This window comes from Eumetopias jubatus, unplaced genomic scaffold (assembly GCF_037043125.1).
Source record: "Eumetopias jubatus isolate StellerSeaLion01/CBP00866 unplaced genomic scaffold, mEumJub1_p1.0 scaffold_2, whole genome shotgun sequence".
Lineage (NCBI taxonomy): Eukaryota > Metazoa > Chordata > Mammalia > Carnivora > Otariidae > Eumetopias > Eumetopias jubatus.
The window spans coordinates 50,921,910-50,945,424 of NW_028274808.1; the positions used below are offsets into that span (position 1 = coordinate 50,921,910).

General features: G+C 38.7%; 1 protein-coding gene across 1 annotated transcript in view; it reads right to left on the reverse strand.

Annotated features, from left to right (window-relative positions):
• KIF13B (kinesin family member 13B) overlaps nucleotides 1-23,515 on the reverse strand; it is a 196,845-nt gene that overhangs the window by 68,294 nt on the left and 105,036 nt on the right. Inside the window, exons 14-23 of the mRNA XM_028114271.2 lie at nucleotides 22,468-22,598; nucleotides 18,187-18,273; nucleotides 16,501-16,691; nucleotides 15,797-16,007; nucleotides 14,748-14,910; nucleotides 10,688-10,834; nucleotides 9,025-9,174; nucleotides 8,599-8,727; nucleotides 3,141-3,314; nucleotides 391-548 (exon numbers count right to left, since the gene is read on the reverse strand). Coding sequence (XP_027970072.1) covers nucleotides 391-548; nucleotides 3,141-3,314; nucleotides 8,599-8,727; nucleotides 9,025-9,174; nucleotides 10,688-10,834; nucleotides 14,748-14,910; nucleotides 15,797-16,007; nucleotides 16,501-16,691; nucleotides 18,187-18,273; nucleotides 22,468-22,598 — 1,541 coding nt within the window. The remainder of the gene's footprint in view (nucleotides 1-390; nucleotides 549-3,140; nucleotides 3,315-8,598; nucleotides 8,728-9,024; nucleotides 9,175-10,687; nucleotides 10,835-14,747; nucleotides 14,911-15,796; nucleotides 16,008-16,500; nucleotides 16,692-18,186; nucleotides 18,274-22,467; nucleotides 22,599-23,515) is intronic.

Genomic DNA, 23,515 nt, shown 5'->3' on the forward strand with positions numbered 1-23,515 from the left:
CAAATAAGCCTGCCTCCTTTCATGACTGATGGCATTTCAAAAGAACTTTGCACTAAAGACAAAGTAAGTAAAACCTGAATTCTAGAGTATATATTGATCCATTTTCCCTAGAGTTGATTAATTAGAATTCAGAATGATAAGCAACTATTCTCCAAAAATTCATTCACTCTTTATTCTTAACTAACTATACATTTAACATCTCTTCCATCACTCTTCAAAATTCATTCCTGTAAGGAAGTTTAAATGTGCTATAAATACCCTGGAAACAATTGCATCTATCCCTGGGATACTGGTAATGCTCAGGAAAGGGCTACCTTTACAAATGGCAGTATTACTCTCTAGCAATTCTTTAAAATTATAAATGGAATCAGAAGGATATCTAAAATTCACCTGTCCCGAAGACTACGTGTTTTTGCTTGGATTATCCCCAAATCCCACAGGGCTGGGTTTTTCCGAGGATCGTTCATCTTATGGCCATATACTTCAATTGCCAAAGCCCCTTCTGAAAGATGCTCAATGAAGTCTTCAGTAATATTAACAGAAAACTCCTGAAAGAAAATAATTACAGGGGCGCCTGGGTGGCTCAGATGGTTAAGCGTCTGCCTTCGGCTCAGGTCATGATCCCGGGGTCCTGGGATCAAGTCCCGCATCGGGCTCCCTGCTCCTTGGGAGCCTGCTTCTCCCTCTGCTTCTCTCTCTTTCTCACCCTCTGTCTCTCCCTCTGTCTCTCATGAATAAATAAATAAAATCTTTAAAAAAAAAAAAAGAAAAGAAAATAATTACAGAAGAGGAAGTATTTTCTGGTAACCTTATGATTACTTATACCTACCATCTTACACCTACTTCTTGGAGAAAAGAAATGAAAAAAAAATGTTTTAGTTATAGAACAGAACTGTCATCTAACATGCATAATGAATGCTCAGATGGTCTAAAGGTTCTTGACTTTAAATATAATTACAAATCTGATTTTTAAAAATACTTTTCAGGGCGCCTGGGTGGCTCAGTCATTAAGCGTCTGCCTTCAGCTCAGGTCATGATCCCAGGGTCCTGGGATTGAGTCCCACATCAGGCTCCCTGCTCAGCAGGAGACCGGCTTCTCCCTCTCCCACTCCCCCTGCTTGTGTTCCTGCTCTCGCTGTGTCTCTCTCTGTCAAATAAATAAATAAAATCTTTAAAAAAAAATACTTTTCAGCTGTGAATTGTGCAAGACTGTTGAATCACAGATCTGTACCTCTGAAACAAATAATACATTATATGTTAAAAAAAAAAAAGAAGATAACAGGAGGGGAAGAATTAAGGGGGCGGAAATCAGAGGGGGAGATGAACCATGAGAGACGATGGACTCTGAAAAACAAACTGAGGGTTCTAGAGGGGAGGGGGGTGGGAGGATGGGTTAGCCTGGTGATGGGTATTAAAGAGGGCACGTTCTGCATGGAGCACTGGGTGTTATGCACAAACAATGAATCATGGAACACTACATCAAAAACTAATGATGTGAGGTATGGTGATTAACATAACATAATAATAAAATAAATAATAAAATAAAATAAATAAAAATACTTTTCACCTTGAAAATCTATTGTGAAAGACCAGCATTGTATTCTGTTTTGTTAGCAATATTTGGGAAGCTATTTTTAAAGTATTAATAATTATATCAATAATTCCAACAATGAGCTACGATGTCTTGATATAAAAGTTATTAGATGCAGTAAGGTAGCAGTGTGTTAGAATAACAATTTTTCCTAGCTTTTAGGAAGCTAATTATCTCCAATAATAGGAGAGTAAGGAAATAAATAATGATCATCAGTGCAAAAAAAATCTAATTTTAAAAAATCCTCCCAATCTGTCCATCTTTACAAGATATATATGACAGCATTTTACAGTAATTATTAAGCTCTAAAACAGTTTATTGAAAAAAGTCATAGAATCTACACTATCTCTCTCTCTCTCTCTCTCTATCTTTAACACACTAAATGTATTTCTAAGTTTTAAATAGATTAGAAAGAGACCTCTCTCTTGAAAAAAATGAGATGGATTAACTGTGGTACAGTAAAAAAAAAAAAAAAAGAATCTGGAGTCTGACTATACTGGCTCTTCTAATTACTAGCCGTGGGTAAACTGATCCCTGTGAACTGGCTGCTGAAACAAAAAAATACTATCATCAAATACAACTGTGATAAAGATCAAATGAAAGAATAACATAAAGTGCTTAGCAGAGCATTAGGTGTTCAGTAAAGTTCATTTCGTCTCTTTTCTATTTTCACTTTCTCTAAAACACCAGTTTCTTAAACTTTTCGGATGACAATTTCTCCAGTAATCTAATACAAAACATGGGTTCCTTTGAGAAAGGTATATATAGTTGACCTTTGAACAATGTGGGGCTAACAGGCACCAAACCCCCATGCAGTCAAAAACCCACATATTACTTTCGACTCCCCCAAAACTTAACTACTAATAGCCTACTGTTGACCAGAAAGCCTTCCCAATAACATAAGCAGTTAACACATATTTTGTAAGTTACGCATATTAAATACTGTATTCTTACAATAAAGTAAGCTCGGGAAAAGAAAATGTTATTAAGAAAACCAAAAGGGGGGTGCCGAGGTGGCTCAGTAGGTTAAGCACCCGAACCTTGATTTTGGCTCAGGTCATGATCTCAGCGTCTTGAGACTGAGCCCCACGTCAGGCTCCACACTCCGCATGGGGCCTTCTTGATTCTCTCTCCCTCTTTCTCTGTCCCTCCCCTCCCCCAAAATTAATTAAAAAGTAAGAAAAATAAAAAAAAGAAAAGAAAACCAAAAGGAAAAGAGAATACACTTACAACCTATGTTGTGCAAGGGTCAGTTGTATATATATTCACACAAAAGTAAATTTTGATTGTGGGGGAGGAGTTAAATTCACTGACACTTTAGTGTTTTTTCCCTCAGCTTTACTGAGATATAACTGACATATAACACTGTGCTAACTTAAGGTGTATGATGTACTGATGACATTTCGGTTTCTGACTCCAACCACACTCTGAGAAACTCTGATTCAAGATACATATTGATACCAAATTATTCAACAAAATAATGCTCATTTTACAGTTTTGTTTTTACCTAAGTAATCAAATGCTGACCAAGTCTGGAAAAGAAACTTACACTGCAATGATCGAAGACAACCATGCACTGAGGTTCCTTGCTGACTGGAGAGGAGGAAGAGGTATCAACTTCGGGTGCAACAATTACTGGCTCCTGCTGATCCCAGAAGTTGTATTTGCAGAACACAAAGTGGGACAGATGCTGTGGCAACCCAGTGGCCTGGAGTATTTTAACCTGAAGGAAAAGGAAGCCTCTGTTTTTAACTCAGAAAAGGTGCAACAAGTGCCTTGAGTGGGATGTGGGTCCCAGTCTTGACTGTGTCACTACTGGTCCTTCTTGATCAAATCCCCGTCACTCTGGGGCTGTTATTTCTTCATCTGTGAAATGGTGACAACTGTCATTTAGTGAGAGGTTGGCACGGGGTAACAACGACCTTGACTATAAACTTCGATAACGACCCTGACTATAAACTTGGATGTTTTCAAGCATGTACAACCAATTCTAGTTTCTTGTAACATCATCATCATCATCATCATCATCATATTATAATACTAATAATCAACTCAGAAAAAGAAAGTTCTCAACCATCAACACCATTCAATGATATGAATTTGGCTAACTATGGATATGTCCCAAGAACATAAGACTGTTAAGAATGATGAATGGAGAATGAAATCAGCATATGTGCCAATAAGGAATATTCAGGAAAGAGCAAAAAACATTTATTTGATATTTTGAAGGATAAAAAAGAACAAGGTTCTTGAGTAGAAAGTTATATGCTATTAGAGGATGTTTTGGAAAATTTTAAAGGCATCAGGAATGTATGCTTTGAAGATCTGGAGAGATAAAGGGAGGAGATTAAAGATGGTGAATGTTGACCATCTCTGTACCAACTCTTACTGAGTGCCTTCTCCATGCAGATTTAGGGGAGATGAATCAAAGGAAATGTGCCCTGGACTGCAGGAGTGTAAGGTTTTGTGATAACAACATACAATTAGAAATATATGTCTAATCAGACTCAAATGCGCCAGGAATAAATGCCCATAATGGATTTTAAAGCAGTCCAAAAATTCTAAATATTTCTTTTGGCAGTCAATGTCAGGTTGATTTTTAAGCTGCAATTTTTGTGATAAGTTGTGACATTCCAAAACTCTTCCAACTATGAAGGAAACTAAATTCTAAAATTAATTAAACAAAACTGAATTCTGATTTTATAATTGATTACAGGCTGACTTTCATATGATTGAGCATTGATCATTTATTATGTTCTTCTCTGGTCACTTCCTGTATGTTGCATGATACACTGTGCCTCCAGTAAATAAATTCAACAAAAGTAAACTTGAATATGTGACCAAAGTTGATATAGTTCAGCAACTACAAATACAATCGTCTTAACATTTCAGGAAGCATTAATAATAACACAGAATTATCAGGCAAAGCAGATGACTATTTTTCCCATACCAGGTACACATAATGGGTAAGCAGTGGTTGAGAACTCCTATTTTTATTCATTTTTCCCAACAATGGCAACAAGAGTTTGAAACATTTAGATAGCAATTCCCCAACAGGATACAAAAAGACAGATTGACTAATGCATTTCATTTGTCCAAACCTAACAGAGCAATCAGTGTTCAGCAATTAATTTTTTGCTCATTTTAAAAACCATCACTTTTTCATTAAGTGTTTAAAATTTTTTATTATATTCTTTAAGGTGAGACAATGTAATATTTGGGAAGATTACAAGATTTCTGTAGAAAAGAGATCTAAATAAAACTCTCTGCCACATAGCAGCTTCTGTTTTTGAGCAGATTAAATTCTTAGTTTTCTTAGGCTGAGATTTCTTCTATGTAAAACAGGATAGCTACCTAATGATACTGGCATGAGGACTGACTATAACAATGGAATGAAATGAATGAAAACACATCCAAGCATTGAGTGGACAGATGTTGGAAACATACTTCTTTGTGATTAAATTCCACTGGAAAGCCAATATTTTTTTCTTAGAAATCAATCTCAATTTTAAGGTTGAAATAAATTATAAGATTTCATATGCTGACCTATATCCTAAAGGCAACTTATCAGGAATAAGACCTGCCAAGAATGAAGAATCTCAGAAATGAGGAATACCCTGATATCCAGAACATAGTTTTTGTTTGTTTTTTGTTTTTTAAGTTTCTGCAAACAGAGATCAAAATCACCACAAGGTGTCAGAATACCACAGACTTTGACTAGCCACTGTTCAATATAAAGCCCAGGACTGTCACAAGACATGCTGTTTGGGGTTTTAAAATATACTCATTTAATTTAGTGTAATTTAAAATATCAGTATGTTAATACGTGCATACTTATGTTCATCACAGAAAAATAAAACCAGACTGCTTTTATAAGCTGGTGGTACTTATCACTTATTATTGTTAAGTGTCCCAAACTGATTTCATTTTTTCCACCAATATTTTGTTTACTTTCATACAGTCTGTCTTTCTCCTTTTACATAAAAGACTATTACATGCTTAGAATATGGTCTCTAAAAACCACTTCCCACTGAAACGAGCCAGGTTCCTTGGAGAAATGGTTGATTCCAGGTCTGGGATAAGAAAGGTCCAGGATGGGACTAGAATATTCCTCATACCAGAAAGCAAGAAAGCTATCACAGTCTATGACAGTTAGGGTTGTGTCAAAAGGACTCCAGAGAGGAGACCACAGGCCAAAGATGGGATCATGTGAACTTTGATATAGGTAATAAATATACGGATTGAAACACATCAAGGGTGCCTGGGTGGCTCAGATGGTTAAGCGTCTGCCTTTGGCTCAGGTCATGATCCCAGGGTCCTGAGATCGAGTCCACATCGGGCTCCCTGCTCATTGGGGAGCCTGCTTCTCCCTCTGCCTCTCTCTCTCTCTCTCTGTCTCTTAGGAATAAATAAATAAAATCTTAAAAAAAAAAAAAACACATCAAATACACTTACACTGAAGAGTTCATAAAATTTGGACTAAAAACAAAATCTCACTGGTTACTTTTGTATATTAGTAGGAAAACCAATTAATTATTTTCAAAATGAGGTTTTTTTAAAAGGAGAAAAGAATGGAGCATTTACCCCGCCTTTCCTATACAAAACTGTATCTCTGAGGAGCAAATACTTGATGTAATAGGACGATTCTTTCTAGCAAAGAATTCTAGCTAATAAATGACGGTTGACAGGATTATAGTATCATTCTTTTCTAACTCCTCATGAAATATCTAAGTATAATCAGCAAAAATTGTTAACATCCCCAAAAGAACACCAGATATAATGTGCCTTCTGACGGAAGAACACACCATCACCTATAAAATGTCCTTGCTACCCCCTTTCCCTTATATCACCTTCATATCTACCAATTTACAGCAAATGCAGCTTAACACATTAAATAAGACCAATCAGCAAAATCAAGATTATGAGAAAATACAACCACCCAGTTTCTATGATAAATAAACTATAGGGTAAGAGAGAAACATAATGAGAGAAGAAGAAGCAAGCAAGCATAAGTGCCCGCGCCTAAAGATTAGGATAGATTTAAGAGACACATCAAACAAGACAATCAAGGAAACTGACTGGGTATCTCATATTAAGGAAGTATTCAGTTTTGTTTATGATATAATGGGTTTTTTTAAGTACTCTTCTTTTAGAGATAAATACTAAACTATTATAGATGAAATAAGATGTCTGGAATAGCTTCAAAATCACCCACGGGAAGGAGACAGCACAGACAGGCTTAGGCAGATGAATGAAATAAGACTGACCATGAGTTGATGTTGAGGGAGGGTGGGTGGAGATCAATAACACCTTTCTCACTACTTTTGTATATGTTTGCTATCTTCCACTAAAAAAATCTCAAGATATTTTAACTTCATTTTTTTCTTAAAAAAAAAAAGCTTATGTTACCCAGGGTATACTACATTTTTTCAGTGATGACTTTCCCAAGCGAGACAATATCCTTGAACTGATGTCAACTTTCACACAGCTGCATTTACTAGTCCATCACCTTTGAAATGGCCCATTATGGAATGATCAAGCCTATGTCTCAACCTTCAGTAATCCTATAACCTCAGAAAAAAATGTTCTAGAATCAAGAATAACATAAAGATTAACGTTTTAGTGAATAAGAATTTTTCCCCGCCTTCTGAAGCATCCAACTTAAATGTCTGAGGCCTTCTTTATACGTGCAGAGACCTTCAAAGGGAGCCCAACTCTAACAGCTACAGCTTCCCCATAGCTTGCAGCAAATGCATCCCTTACTCCTTTCGGTATCAACTCCAATTCTAGAAATATTTACTGAGACACAGGACTGGACTGAGGATGGATGATGAAATCAGAGTTAAGTTTAGGCTTCTTTCACTGAACCTTTGAATGGCCTTCTTCTCACTCGTACGCTGTTCCTATGAGCCTTGTGGATTTCTCTTCCTCAAAAACCTTTTCACTGGTTCCTACAGTGATTTTCAACTGTGGCACACTGGCCCAGTAGGGTGTGTTTGGAAAGGTCTGAGGGGAATTTTTTCATTGTCATAATGTGACAGAGGCAGCACTACCTACACCAATTGGGTAGGAGTTCAGGAATGTAATGACCTACTTAAAATCTACCTACCAATTATCCATGAAAAAAGCACAGCACCCTATGAAGACACAGTTTTGCATAACATGCCCTCCTTCAAGTCCACTGTGAGTCTTGTTTCCAGAAATTTTCCTCAGACTTTACTTTCTGAATTAATTACCTCTCTTCTATGTCCCCAAATATCTCTTGTCTACCTCTCTCAGAGCACTTGGGTGACACGATATTGGAGTCTTCTGTTCACTTGTGTGTCCCTCTACACATACACACAAACTACACAGGCTGCTCCTTAAGAGAAGAAATCCTATCTTTTTCATCTTTATATTCCCAGTACAATGTCTGACAGATAACACTCAGCAGTGTTCACGAATGGCATACCTGGGAAGAACGGGAAGAGCAGGGTTTGCGACTGCCACATGCTGTCGCATAGCATACACAAAGGCACATGGGTGAAGAGGAACAAAAAAACATGTAGAAAAACAGTGTGAAGAATGAGGTATAGTAGGAGCTTAGGAACAGAACCAGGGGTAGGATAAATCTTGAGCCTCAGCAGAAGTCAAGAGGTCCAACAGGAGGAGGAAATTTATGTGAAAAAACTGTGCTTCTCTAGAGAGAAGTTCAGATAAACATAAACCCATATAACTCTGGAGCAGAATGGTTCAGAAGAAAGAGGTGACTTATCCAAGGCTTCACAGAGGCAGGTGGAAGTACCTAGCCAACTGGTACCTGTGAAGTACCTCACAGTGGAAGTACCTAGCTAACTGGTAAATCAGTATATATAATGAAATATGGTCTCTGTAATACCAATTCTAAAGATTTATTTAGACACAGATATTTTCAAAATTCAAAAAGAACACAATATTTATTGTCTAAATAGCCACAATCCTCAAAATCAACTACACTTCCACTACTTCTAAATGAAACTGGGACCTACCATGCACACGAGTCTGTTTTCCTGGGTTTCCTTATCACAGGAGAGATCTGTGGTGTCATCACCTCCAGCAATTCTTTCCCCAATGTCACCACTTATTCGCATCACCTCGACATGCAGCCGACCTGCCACCTAGAACAATAGAGGAGAAGCAGGTATTCTTTCCAGATTTTGTTTTTTCTTCTGTTTTAGAGTTAAATGATTGGGTTAATGGTAAATGAGAATTTAGAAGCCTAGGTTCTAACAGTTACTTTCCCTCAAAGTACTTGGAATAATCACCATCAGGCAGATGGAAACACAGGTATTATTAATGCACATAAATAGCACTTGTCATTATTAATGAAAAACAGTCACAACAATATACTGTAACCACCCTACTGTTTCTTAAACTTTTCTCTGAAGGAAACAAGGCATGAAGAGAAAACTAACCTCTCCTTTCTGGTTGACAATTGGAACAGCATACTGTAACTTCACATCGTAGAAGAGGGACTCGAGGAAAACATTCGCCACCCCAATGAGACTATGATTTTCCTGCTCATCATAGAATGGATCAGCACGCTTGAAGTAAGACCGTATGAGCTTTAAAGAGATTTGGAACATCACAACTTCAGAAATCACTTAAAATAAATTAATTCAACCTACTACCACTTTTTGATGGCCTCTCATAAAGTCATTAAACTTAGCTGAAGCACAGCACTGGATCACACGACTCTCTCTTCCTCACTCCCATTAGAATGGTGGTCAGCATACTTCACCCATGACAGCCATCTCAATAATACGTCATTACGTTTATCACTTCTCCTTTAGGTGGAAATCTTGCCATGAAAATAGAGAAAACCAACTGACTAGAAAAAGAAGTTGAGTGTACAAAAGTACTCTTTAGTTTTCACTCCTATTTATTCCACTCGTTCCTGCCAAATCCTAAGATGCATTGCCACTAACAAGAGCTGACCCCCTTCATGAGAGTAGTTTGCGTTTTTGTAATGTGTTAATGTTGTTTTATTTCTGGGCTAAAATACAAGAGGAGTACAGAAGAAAGAGGGAAAAAAATTTTAAGAAAAAATGTCATCTAATGATAAAAAGTCATTTTTATTGATGATAATCTGGAAAAAATATTTTTTTAAAAAACAAGAGGCTAAAAAAAATAAAAATAAAAAACAAGAGACTAAAAAGTGAACAACTCTATGTGGAAACAAGACCAGCAGGGTTGAAAACTGTAAAAATATACATAATATGCATTTCTGTTTTAAAATATGCACAAGTACATGGCTGACCTAAATGGGAAAACCTGCAACTTGAGGAGAAAGTTCCAGAGTACAGCTCTACAGCACCCACTTTAGGATCAGAACTCCTTCCAAATCTGCTCTTAGTAGTACAGATATTAAGATACCACTAATGTTCTATTCAAAAAAGAGATATTGTAGGCTTCTATTTGCGAGATTAAATGTGTGGAGAAATGGGAAGAGAGATAATAAGGCATGGTCTCTGTCCTAAGTAAATTCACGGTCCAGTACAGAAGTAGACACATGTGACACCAACAGATGTCAGAACGGAATGTAGAAGATTCTACTAGAAATCCAGAGAACACAAAATGAGGAGAAGAAGATGCCAGAAAAATAGATTATTTTTAATAATTATTATTTTTCTCTTCGTTTATGTTTTTTATTATGTTATGTTAATCACCACACATCACATCATTAGTTTTTGATGTAGTGTTCCATGATTCATTGTTTGCGTATAACACTCAGCGCTCCATTCAATACGTGCCCTCTTTAATACCCACCACCAGGCTAACCCATCCCCCACCCCCCTCCCCTCTAGAACCTATGGTAAGAGCCAAGATGTCCATCGACAGATGATTGGATAAAGAAGATGTGGTATATATATACAATGGAATATTATGCAGCCATTTAATAATTATTATTGAGATTCTTGATTAGCCAAACAATTTAGAGGATTAAAATAAATATTATTCTAGAAACAGGATTACTATGTTAGCAGAATGAACAATTCTTCCCTAAAACGGTAGTCTCCTTCCTGCTTGGTTTCTTTTATGACTACCAGTTCCATAATTTTTATCAAGAGAACTTACTGGGGTATCTTCTTCACACTCTTTCCACTCCTGATAAAGGTCTCTCATATCCAGCAACCTGTTGTCCAGTTTTTCTAGAGACCAAATCTGTTTTCCTTTTCCTTTTCTTCTCACCTGGATTGCAGGTTCACTAAGAAGAGAGCCTCGCTGTAAAACAGTAAGAGTGACCATGTGAAACACAAAGATACCCCCCATGGAAGCCAACTCTGAGAATTCTACACCCACCAGTCAAATGTCATCAACCAAAACGGAATTTCTATCCTTCTCTAGTCAGTTCACTGCAAAACTTCTCAGGAACCTTTTTTTTTTTTAAAGATTATTAATTAATTAATTAATTTATTTATTTATTTAACAGAGAGAGACACAGCGAGAGAGGGAACACAAGCAGGGGGAGTGGGAGAGGGAGAAGCAGGCCTCCTGCTGAGCAGGAAGCCCGATGCGGGACTCGATCCCAGGACCCCGGGAACACGACCCGAGCCGAAGGCAGACGCCCAACGACTGAGCCACCCAGGCGCCCCTCTCAGGAACCTTTTAAGCTTAATATAATGCCATTATATTCAACTGTGATCAAAATTTAAATTTAAGTATATAAATTAGATGTAATTTAAAAAGTAAATTTATATAGTAAATTATTCATATAGTAGGTTATTCATATAGTAAATGGGATATAAATTTAAATTTAAAACCCCAAAGACTATGGGGCACCCGGGTGGCTCAGTCGTTTAGCGTCTGCCTTCGGCTCCGGTCATGGTCCCCGGGTCCTGGGATCGAGCCCCGCATCTGGCTCCCTGCTCCGCAGGAAGCCTGCTTCTCCCTCTCCCACTCCCCCTGCTTGTGTTTCCTCTCGCTGTGTCTCTCTCTGTCAAATAAATAAATAAAATCTTTAAAAAAATAAAATAAATAAAAAAAATAAAACCCCAAAGACTAAATCAAAACCTAAAAACCTAAAAAGGTTTTATTCAGGCCATCATCTGACCAAAGAGTATCTGTGGGTAGAAAGAGTCATAAGCATTGATGGCAAGGGAAAGTCTGCTGGGATTGAGAGCTAAGAAATGATCTTTTACCTTTCAAAAGTTTGAATTTAAAAAAATTTTTGAGGGGTGCCTGGGTGGCTCAGTTGCTAGGCATCTGACTTCAGCTCAGGTCATGATCCCAGGGTCCTGGGACTGAGCCTCACATCGGGCTCCCTGCTTGGTGGGAAGCCTGCTTCTCCCTCTCCCACTCCCCCTGCTTGTGTTCCTGCTGTCTCTCTCTCTCTCTCTCTCTCTCTCTCTGTCAAATAAATAAATAAATAAATATATTTTTTGAATGGGTAGTATCTTAATGTGGTACAAAACACAAAATGTTTAGAAGAGCAAACTGTGAAAAGAATCCCCATTTACCCATTTGGAGGCAACAAATGATATCAATCTGTAAATACACATAGTTTAAATTTAAAATTAAAAAACAGTATGAACTAGATAAAGATGCTGGTCATACAACACTGAATGGCCAAAACACTGAACTGTTCATTTTTTTTTTTAAAGAAAGATGGGGGGAGGGGCAGAGGGAGAAAGAGAGAGAATCTTAGGCAGGTTCCACACCCAGCACCTAGCACAGAGCCCCCGACTCGCAACATGATCTCACAACCCTAAGATCGTGACCTGACCCAAGAGTTGGACTCTTAACCAACTGAGCCACCCAGGTGCCCCTGAACTTTTCACTTTAAAATGTTTTTGTTCTGTGTTATTTCGCCAGAAAAAAACTTAGAATTTAATGAAGTTTTTCCAGCTTGTAAAAGCAATGTGGGTTTTTTTTTTTTAAGATTTTATTCATTTATTTTAGAGACAGAGAGAGACAGCACAAGTGGGAGGGGCAGAGGAAGAGGGAGAGAGAGAATCTCAGGCAGACTCCACACTGAGCTCAGGGCCTGACACGAGGCTCAATCTGAGCTGAAACCAAGAGTTGGACGCCCAACCGACTGTGCCATCCAGGCACCCCAAAACAATGTGTTTCAATATAGAAACAGTTTTAAAACCACAAGTAGAAAATAAAAATACTCCTGTGTATCTCCCCCAGAGAGACATATCTATCAGTTATCAGTTTAGATTTATTGCATAATTTATCAACTGTTTGGATAGGTCTACTCAGGACTTTAGGGAATTGTGAAATACACCGATGTTGCTTTACCATTTCACCTATAATCATTTTCAAAGAAACGGAATTTACATAATGAAACAAAGATTCTGAATTCTGAAGCTCAAAAACTGCCATTCTCTCATACTCTAAAGGTCCTTCTACCTCTACTCAGCCTGCTACGGAATAAATACGAAAAGCTCATCAGGGATCCACATGGAGTGGTACTGCAGGTGGAGAATGCCAGAACGGGGGAGGAAACGGCAGCCAGCAATATCCTGCAGCATCATGACTTGGCCCTCCAGCAACTACAACAAGAACTGGAAAAAAGAAAAAAAAAGGAATCTCTGCCTCTTACCAAAATCACGAGAGAGAGGTGAGTACAAGGCCAGGAGTAAGACCAGAACAAACAATAGTGCTCACAGCAAAGGCAAGACATTAAGTGAAATGAAAGCTTTCAAGTACCAAAAACAAAAGGTCTCATTGGATACAAGAGGAAAGACCCAGCCTGAGTTAAAAAACACTCTCTCCTTAAGAAATACTTCCTTGTCCAGCCCCTCTCTCTGGGTGAAATCTGAAAATACTAATCTATTAAATCAATAGTAGTAGCGTAGATTAGCAGCCATTAACATGTTAACAATGGCTGCCGTGACCCCAGCGATGTGCTTCATCTCTACCAGCCATGCAAACAGCCCCAGAACACACTATCAGCTGTCTAGGAGAGAGGGAGGCCCAAAATGACTTGCGTCACTTCTAGGTACTGACTTGGCTGCCCGGAGGCACGGTTGCTCCTTCCAACAAAGTCTGAGCCAGGATACACAGAAAAGGGCTACAGACAGTCATGCTGCATGGGGAAAAAATGGTTATGTTTCTGTTTTTCCAACTCAAACACTACAGAATGGAAGAAGACGTTGCTCTGCTCAGTTTTCTAGAAGAATCTAAGCCCATGGTTGGCTTTCCTCTACTGCTTTTTGTCTGAGTCCCACTGCACCTGTGGTTTGCCCAACAAATGCCAACAAGCAAAATAAAGTTCTAAGTTCAAATCACACACAGAACGTGTATCAAGAGACAAGTCTCCATAGAGCAGTAAGTGCATCACGTTCATAATACCTATATTACTCAAAACATTAAGCATCCTATTTGCCAAATATCTACTCTGTGAAAACAATGACCTTGAGGCTGGGATGCCACAAGAAAAAGAAAGATATGGTCCTTGCTACCAAATCCATTAAAGCTTTGTTGTGTCAAATACTGTGGGAGAAATAAAGCACATGGACCCTCAAAATATGTATCTGAATATAAAATTCTATGTACCATCAAAAATTATGTATGAATATGACTGAGAGCTAGAAAAGGGCCTAAATAACAAAGAAAAGAAAACAACTGGATGGCTAGGATAGAAAATTTTGATGGGACTTTCCCCCTACAATTTATTAAGGTTATTACATTATACCAAAAAAAAAAGGATTTGTGATCATGAATACGCACATGAAACAACTAATAAACAGTTTTGCTGAGCAATCTATTAGCAAATGAAAATAACATGATACATGTAAACTAAACACGGAACTTAGGGGAGGGGGGTTGGAGGGTGGTAACAGAATGAACGGGAAAAATCACTTTCTGAAGATTCATCAGGAAAGACTTCCCAGAAATCATAGAAACAGACTGAAGAAAGGAGGCTGAGTGAAATAAATTGGTGGGGTGTGGTGGGAAGAGGTGGAGAGGGTATTCTAGTGGACAAAGGACACATATGCACAAAGGCAGAAACTTAAAAGCAAATGAATTCTACTCGAGACAGGAGAACAAGTACAAAAGGATGCAGACTGCAGAAAGTGTAGGTGGGGTTGAGGGCAAGCCCACTGGTGTTTAAATACCACTGCTGAAACAGACAACAGTTTTCTCCGGTGGTTCCCTTGTTCTCTTCCATTAACGACAACCTCACCTTCCTGTTGGCATCGAGGCTGGAGGCTGGAATCTGCAGGGTTACTTTATACTCTGTTCTTTTATCCAGTTCCTCTGCAATGTAACTAGCTTCTCGCACCAACAGATTGGCTTTCACAATTTGTTCCCTCAGCCTCATCAGGCTATTATTCAGCGTTGCTTCTCTTTAAAAAAAGGGGGGTGGGGTGGGGGAGATAACTATCAAGCAGCACATCAGAGTATTATGTAGTACATAGTATGTTAATGCCAAACTACGAACCAAGCTTTACAACTGCCTTGTGCACACAGGGACTACGTTACTGACACCGACCCATGCACGCGCTTGTATCAGGCCATGTTGTAAGTACTGGCACATGCTCCTGTAACAAGCTGGCCGTTGATTAGGACACTGCCTCGAAAACTTGACAGTGTATAAAAATCACCCGGGGATCTTGATAAACTAAAGATTTGGACTCACTAGGTCTTGGGTGGGGCCTGAGACACTACACTTCTATCAATCTCCACCTGATTAGAGATGCTGCCTGTCTGCAGACCAAACTTTGAAGAGCAAGAGGTTAGTTGAGTACAGTCTGTAACCATGGATGAGACATTTTAGTGCAATGCTAATTAGCCCATATAGAGTTCAAACTTGCAATCTGCATCTCATTAGCACCATGCTTTACCTACCTGACCTAATGAGGCCAGATAACCACTTTTTTTTTTCCTTTTTTTAAAAAGCATCTACCCAAGCTTCAGAACCTAAGGTATAATACAACGATAAAGTATAACTTCTAAGTACAAATACTTGTTTATTCAAATCCAAAAGCCATACAAACTAAAATGGGGCAGCACCTAACATGGGCAACTTTAAATAAATCAATATAAATTGGTAATTCCCGTTTTTCTCAAAAATGAAAAAAAAATGCCAAATGGTTCTTAAGCTGTTACATTCTCTCTAAATATAATTCTTTTTCAAGTAATGTCCAGATTTCTCCAAACTGTATCATATCTCAGTGAGGTAAAGTGTTGAGCATATGCTACGCACACGTAATAAAGGCCCCATGCACCTACCTCTCTTCGGCCCACTGTCTCAGTCGCTGTTGAGCACTGGGTGAATGGAAAGAAAACCTGTCCCCACTACGACAGTTTTGTTTCTCAGGAGACAGCCTTCTTCGTAGCTGCTCCAATTCATGTTCATACATAAGCCTCTGGCGCTCCAATGCAGATCGTTTTTCTTCTTCATGCTGTTGTTCTAGGCTGTTCAATATGGACTGCATTGGATCTAAATAAAGTTTTTTTAAAAGGTAAAAACGAATGAAAGGTCACAGTACAACACCATAGATTTCAAATGTGGTTCTATACTGCTATGCTGTTTGGCATCCTAATTAGTAAATGAAGATTCTTGAAGACAGTCTGGAATAAACTCAGTGTTCCTTACTCCCCACTCCTCATCATATCATCTCTTCTGTCAAATACATGCTGAACTGTCTTCCACAGAGGAGAAGCAGGTCTAGCGTATGTTCTACACGTAACCTAAGAGTGACAGTGGCAGTCAAATTTCAAACCTGAGAAATTCTATTAATGAGAACAAAGTTGGCAGTGATTAGTACTCAAGGCTAAAAGAATGAAAAGTTTTTATAAATGTAATAAATTAAAAGAATATAGAGAATAACATAAAGATTTCCTTTTTTGTTAACATTTAAAAGGTCTCAATCATAAACATTTTTAACTTTCCATCAGCTTTAAAAGATTCTAAAATGCACATATCTGCTCACCATTACCACCCAGAGCCTTCATGGTAACCTCCATTTGCGCATATTCATAATTGAAGTTGATTTCACTGGAAACCTCACTGGAGGAGTCTCCGTCTATGTCGAGCTGCTCAGAACTGGTATCATTCTTCATGGAGGTGTCATGTTCCTCATCCTCTCGATCTGCTTTCTTTTTCTTTTTAGGCAAATTCAGTCTTGGGGGAGGGGAAGAATATTATTTTTAAAATAAAGATACGCACTTATTCCATTCATTAAATACTGGCATTTGCTAGATGCCAAGGGGGTACCGTGTAAGTGTAAGGCAATTACTACACTCCGGAATTTCATCCTCTAGTAGTAGAAATAAACACACATGCATGCACAAATGGTTACAACAGACCATGTGACTCGGGGCCACATGACTGTGACAAGCTAGGCGTTGAAGAAAAGCTGAGGACCACTGGAATAACAACAGAAAAGATGACAGAGTAGGAAGTCATTTGAGCCGAGCTTTACAAGTGGGAACAGCATGAGAAGAGATGTGGAAATGGAAACTCTCATAGTCTCTGGAGAAATTATGAATATAACAACATAGGAGCACACAAAATTTGTATAGCAGAAGTTATGGGAGATAATGCTGGAAAGATCAACGTAATTCAAACTATGAAGGTTCTGAAAACCAAGCCAAGCAGTTTACACCTGATTTAGTTTGAAAAGGAAGAAAAGGAAAAACATTTTCTGCATGCTTTGTGCCCCTCTACCCTTTCTTCAGTAATCAAAATATCGACTGGTCCACAAGCAAAGGATCTCCATTAGCCATAAGAAAAGTCAGTCTGATACCCCAAGCATGGTGACCAGTGACAGGAAGAGGAACAGACCAGGACTGTAGTTCTGTACAATCTCCAGCCCGCCCTTCCCTGGCAACACAACACCAGTTTTCTATGGAAAACACTGCGTGCAGTCCCAGCACAGGCTCTTTCTCAGCCCCCCTTGTAGTTAAGAGGCAAATTCTAGCAAATGAGACAAAAATGGAAGATTGTTGGGGGCTCTAGGAAGACTTCTGCTTTTTCTGATCAAGCAGATAAGGCTAGTACCACCTTCTCCCTCATTTTCTTCATATGTGCCTGGATGCTGCTTTGATACCTGGAGTGGCGTGGCCATCTTTAGACCACAGGGAAATGCCAAGACAAGGAGACAGTGACAAGCCTTCTGCCGTGACAGTTTTGAGAGGCTTAGCCAATGCCAACAACCACCCACCTTTGGATTTCTTATTTGGTCAGTGAAACAAACTGTTTAAGCCATTATAGTCAAGTTTGCCATTACTTGCAGCTGAAAACATTCCTAAATAAAATACGAACTTTATTTTATGAATAAGGAAACTAAAACTACTCTTTTCCAATAAAAAATAAACAAATAAAAAGGTAAGCAAGTCAGAAAAAAAAAATTGATGAATTCTTACACCAGACAGCAAAACAATCATCTTGCACTGGGAAATAAAAAGGAAAAAAGTAAGTAAACTCCTTATTTTTCCTGAGAATATTGTTCATATGGGCTCAAAGCATACAATGAACAAATCATAGACAGTAAATACATATGCACAAAATAATGTATGCTTTTTATGGAGTTAAGTTTACCTTCCAATATACATTCTTCTGTTTCAAAGTATAATCTTCAATAATCTCTCTTTAAGAGCCATGAATAATGTCATACCTGAAGAAGTGGTTGTTTCCCCATAATATCCTGTCCCCGTGGTGGAGTTGTATAGGACTAGATACGGAAGAGCCATTTACAAATGTTCTGAGGGGGAGAAGAGGTCAATGCAAACAATGATTATCATGTTTTCCCCTTTAAGTATCCAATACTATAGAGATCTAGTTACTAGGAAAAATGAAATAATCAATTCCCCTGCCCTCAGTGAACTTTATTTGTATTTACTTCTCTGCTAAGAAATGCTTGCAATACTAAATATAATCAACTATTATCCTCTACTTTTCAAAGTTCCAAATTTGTTATATAGCATATTAAGGAGTAAATAGGGAGCCATTACAGCTAACAGTAGAAAGCCGGTAGCAATATACATTACAACTCAAATGAGTATGTCCAATCTACATGAATAATAAGAGCCAATCAACCAACTAGACTCTAGAAATATAAGAAATGAGACCTATGCTAAAATCTTCTGTAACTTCTTAGAGCACAGAAAAACGTTCATATTCTATCAATGTATAAAAGATTTATAAGGTCCACTTGACCGGTTATCTTGACAATGGAGTTCAACAGAAGGGTGGATGGAAGGAGATAAAGGGAAGAATTTGCAGGGGCAGGAAATTAACAAAAATTATGCATACCACTATAAGACTGATATTCCTGGAACACCAGTTTTATCAAGCCTCTCTCCTGCTGAAGGACTCATTTGCTTAGACATAGCATAAAGGCCCTACAAAAGGAAGCCCTATTTATCTCTTCCTTTCTTTCCCCCTTCTAGTGAATTCTCAACTCCAGCCAAAAAAAAGGTTTATGTTCTGTCCACTAAACATGATTGATTGACTCTTCTTTCAAAGCCAGGCTTATTCCAGTCCTGCAACCTGGAATCCTGGAATAGAGCTCCTGCCCTCCCCATTCTCCCCACCAAGGCCTACTCAGCTTTCAAAGCCCAGCTGGTTTCTGCTTCCTCTGTAAAAGCTGCTCGTCACTCCAGCCAAGAGTGTCTTAGTTTCTTTACTGTCCTAAAGCACTTAACTGGCTTTATATTGCTAGTTACTTTTTATGTATATGCATATACATAAAATCCTACTCTCTACATCCGGATTTCACCTACCATGTGGGTTTTTAAACACTAAAAGTAATTGGTCCTCCTATAGTCTGATTATTCAAAGCATGAGCTCAAAAATTATATTAAGAGAGAACCTACTAAAATTAGCAGATTTTAGCCTTTATGACACAAATTCCTTAAATACAATGAGGAGTTCAATTAAAGGCAAACATATATAGAGGCTAACTTTTAAAAGCCACAGCAGTTAAGCCATAATTAGTAAATAAAAGCATGATTATAATCACAGTTTTCAAAGTGTGGTCTCTGTGGGGTCCCCAAGATCAAAGCTATTTTTATAATAATGCTAACCTGCCCTTTCCACCATGTTGACATATATACCAACAATGAGTAAAACCGCTAGAGTTTTAGCACAAACCAAGGCAGTGGCACCAAACATTACTAGTAGTCACTGGACTACTCACTGCCATACACTCACAATTTTTAAAAAATGTTTCCTTTGAGGATGACCTTGATGAAGCAGTAAAAATTATTACTTTTTGGGCACCTGGGTGGCTCAGTCGTTAAGCGTCTGCCTTTGGCTCAGGTCATGATCCCGGGGTCCTGGGATCGAGCCCCACATCTGGCTCCCTGCTCCGCGGGGAAGCCTGCTTCTCCCTCTCCCACTCCCCCTGCTTGTGTTCCCTCTCTCGCTATCTCTCTCTCTGTCAAATAAATAAATAAAATCTTTAAAAAAAAATTATTACTTTTTAAAAATCCTGACCCTGAGTACACAACTTGTTTAAACATTTCGGGTGACAAAACAAGAAGTACATAAAAAGCACTGTGTTCATTCACCCGAGTATGAGGACTATCCTGAGCAAAAGACATATACAAAGTGGTATCTGGGGCAGCCATTTTCTTGAAAATGGACAAAGCGAGAAAATGCCAACTGTAAATTTCAAGTGAAAATTGGGAGTGTGGAAACTGTGTCAATGTCCTTCACCCAAAGACCACTAGGAGCATTCCTGAGGCTGAACAAGCTGGGCTGATTCCTCATGCACAGGGAGAAGACACAGTCGCAGGAAGCACGGGGTATCTCAGTGACAGTGTGCTCGGAAGGACTGTTACAGGATTTGGGCTTTAGCCGGACGACCTGGCAAAGGCTCTGAGAGAGAGGGGTTCTGGATGTGTTGGATGCTGTCAGAAAGCCGGAGTACTTTTATGATTGGGCATTTCAAAAAAATCTTACCTATAAGAGGAAAGACTAGAATGAGGATAAAGCTGTGACTGGTAAAGAAGTAATCACTCACCTCAGCCAAGAGAAGGTATTTGGTATGTGACAGAGTGACCCTGTTTTTGTCTGTGCTGAAACAAAATTATTATGTGGCCTGGTTTGTCATATTTTATCACAGCTTCAGAGTAACCTTGCCTAAGGTTGGTACTCTGTGAGACTATTTAATAGGAGAATAGCATGCCCAGGCTGGGAGTGCCAGGCCCAGCTTCTGCTGTTCTTTCCTCTTCCTCATTTGCATCCTTCACCATGAGCTGGATAGCTTCCCAATATTTAGATTTTTTTGGATAAAATTTAGTAATGATATTTTTTAAAGATTTATTTATTTATTTTAAAAGATTTTATTTATTTGAGAGAGAGAGAGCGCGCGCATGCAGGAGGGAATGGGAGAGGGAGAAAGAATCTGAAGTAGACTCCATGAAGAGCCCAACACGGGGCTTGATCCCACGACTGTGAGCTCATGACCTGAGCCAAAACCAACAGTCGGACGCTTAACTGACTGAGCCACCCAGGTGCCCCATGATTGACTGATTTATTTTTAAAGAGAGAAAAAGAGAGAGAGCGAGCACATGGAAGAGTAAGGGGAGGGTCAGAGGGATAGGAAGAGAGAGAATCTCAAGCACACTCGCCACTGAGTGTGGAGCCCAACTTGGGGCTCAATCTCACAAACCTGAGATCATGACCTGAGCTGAAACCAAGAGTCAGATGCTCAACCAACTGTGCCACCCAGGCACCCCAAGATTAGTAATGATATTAATGATTATTCAGTACCACATAATGAAATGGGTCAACATTTGAAGAATCAATGTAAGTCAGTTAACAGTTATCGACCATTATATAACAGGGCAATAACAGCTTCACAGCTCAAGGAAGCAAACTGAGAAACATTTAATTTTATATAATGTTATATCTCTTCATTCATTTATTACTTTTTGAGCATTTATATACTCGTCTTCTATTACATACTAAGGACAGAGATCCAAAAAAAGACAGGCCCTTGTCCTCAATGAGCTCATAGTCTACTGGGATAATAAAAGTTAACAGCCCACAAGAACACAATATGATGGGGCACCTGGGTAGCTTAGTCGGTTAAGTGTCTGACTCTTGATCTCAGCTCAGGTCTTGATCTCAGGGTTGTGAATTTAAGCCCCGCTTTAGGCTCCACACTGGGCATGGAGACTACTTAAAAAATAAAGTCTTTTAGGAAAAGAATACAGTATGAAGTCTTAACATAACAGGAAGCATAAGCTGTACTGGGAATATATACTAGGGGCCCTTCATGTAGACCAAACAGGGAATTCCCCCAAAGTAGACAATGAGAGAGCTTAGCCTTGAAGGTCAAACAGGAGTCAGCTGCCCAAAGGAATGACAGGCACAGAGGAATAGGAGACAAATAGGAGGGATATAAGGGATTTTGTATCAAAATTAGTAGAAAGCTTGGGGCACCTGGGTGGCTCAGTTAAGTGTCTGCCTTCGGCTCGGGTCATGATCCCGGGGTCATGGGATCAAGCCCCACACTGGGCTCCCTGCTCAGCAGAGAGCCTGCTTCTCTCTCCCTCCCCCTCTGCCGCTCCCCCTGCTTGTGCTCTCTCTCTCTCTCTCTCTCTCTGTCAAATAAATAAGTAAAATCTTTGGGGAAAAAAAAAATTGTAGAAAGCCATCTGGCTGTATGGTAAGTGACCCAGGAAAGAGATTAGAGTGTTGGCATAGTTCCAATCAAGATTTGATGAGGGTCTTATTTAAATAAGGCCACGGTAGTGAGTATAGAGAGGAGATATGGGTTTAAGAGATATTAAAAAATTCAATGTAAAGGACTTGGTAACTAACTGGATAGCTTCATAAGTGAACTTAAAAGCAAAGGCCAAACATGCTGTATAACATCCACAACTAGTGTACTTTCGTCCTCTTAAAAAGTATTGTGACATTAACACTAATGAAAGTATATTACCTGGTATTCTTCTGAGGAGTCAGCATGACCTGGCCTTCTGCTGTGATGTCTATAATACAATGTTCAGGAAGAATTCCCATTCCACAGAGCTGGATATCTTGGGAATTTGCTGAACCTATCAATGTATGTTCCTACAAAAGAATCAAAGTCACTGATAAGTATTATATTCTTACATATATAGAAACTGAATCTCCTCTGAGCCCTCTTACATTGATCCATTACCTTAGCAAAAAGGTTTTTTGAAGCAAATGGAATGGGGTAGAGGGAATTTCTGGCTTTCTCTGAAATATATTCTATAAGGTATATTTCCTTATAAGGAATAAATAGCACTGAGTTGAGTTACACCTTTTCAAACTAAAACTACAGTTTTATATTAATGTCTATACTACATTATTTTCCATTGCAATCTTGATCCCAAATATTTTATACTACTCTCAGAGCATGAGCCATGTGTCAATAATGCACCAAAATTACTGGTCTGAAAACTACAGTTACTTAAGTTGTACATCACTTACCTGGTCTCAATCAAGATAATCAACACAAAGATAAAAAAACTATTCAAATCTAAGGAGCTTGAAAAGATTAAAATTACTTTATGAATCCCATGGTCTCCCTAATCCTCATAGAAGATATGATGGATGTGTTCTTCTTACTGTACAGCCACAATCAATTCCTGAAGCCCCAATCACCAGCCTTGCTTTTTGGCTGGCAACTAAGAAAGCAGATATAGAAATCAAGCTCCCTCTTATGCAGTTCAACACTTAACTACTGGTACATAATTAAACAATGATAACACCTGGATGTGTCCCTAAGCCACCTTCTCCTTCCATACACCTAGATCAGTGGTCAGATACAAAATATGTTAGGCTTTGCAAGCCATATGTAACCACTAAACTCTGCCTAGTAGTATGAAAACAGACAATACACAAATGAACAAGTGTGGCTACTTTCCAATAAAACTTTATTTATGAACACTGAAATTTGAACTGCATATAATTTCCATGTGTCTGAAATACTGTGGTTCTTCTAATTTTTTTTCAACCATTTA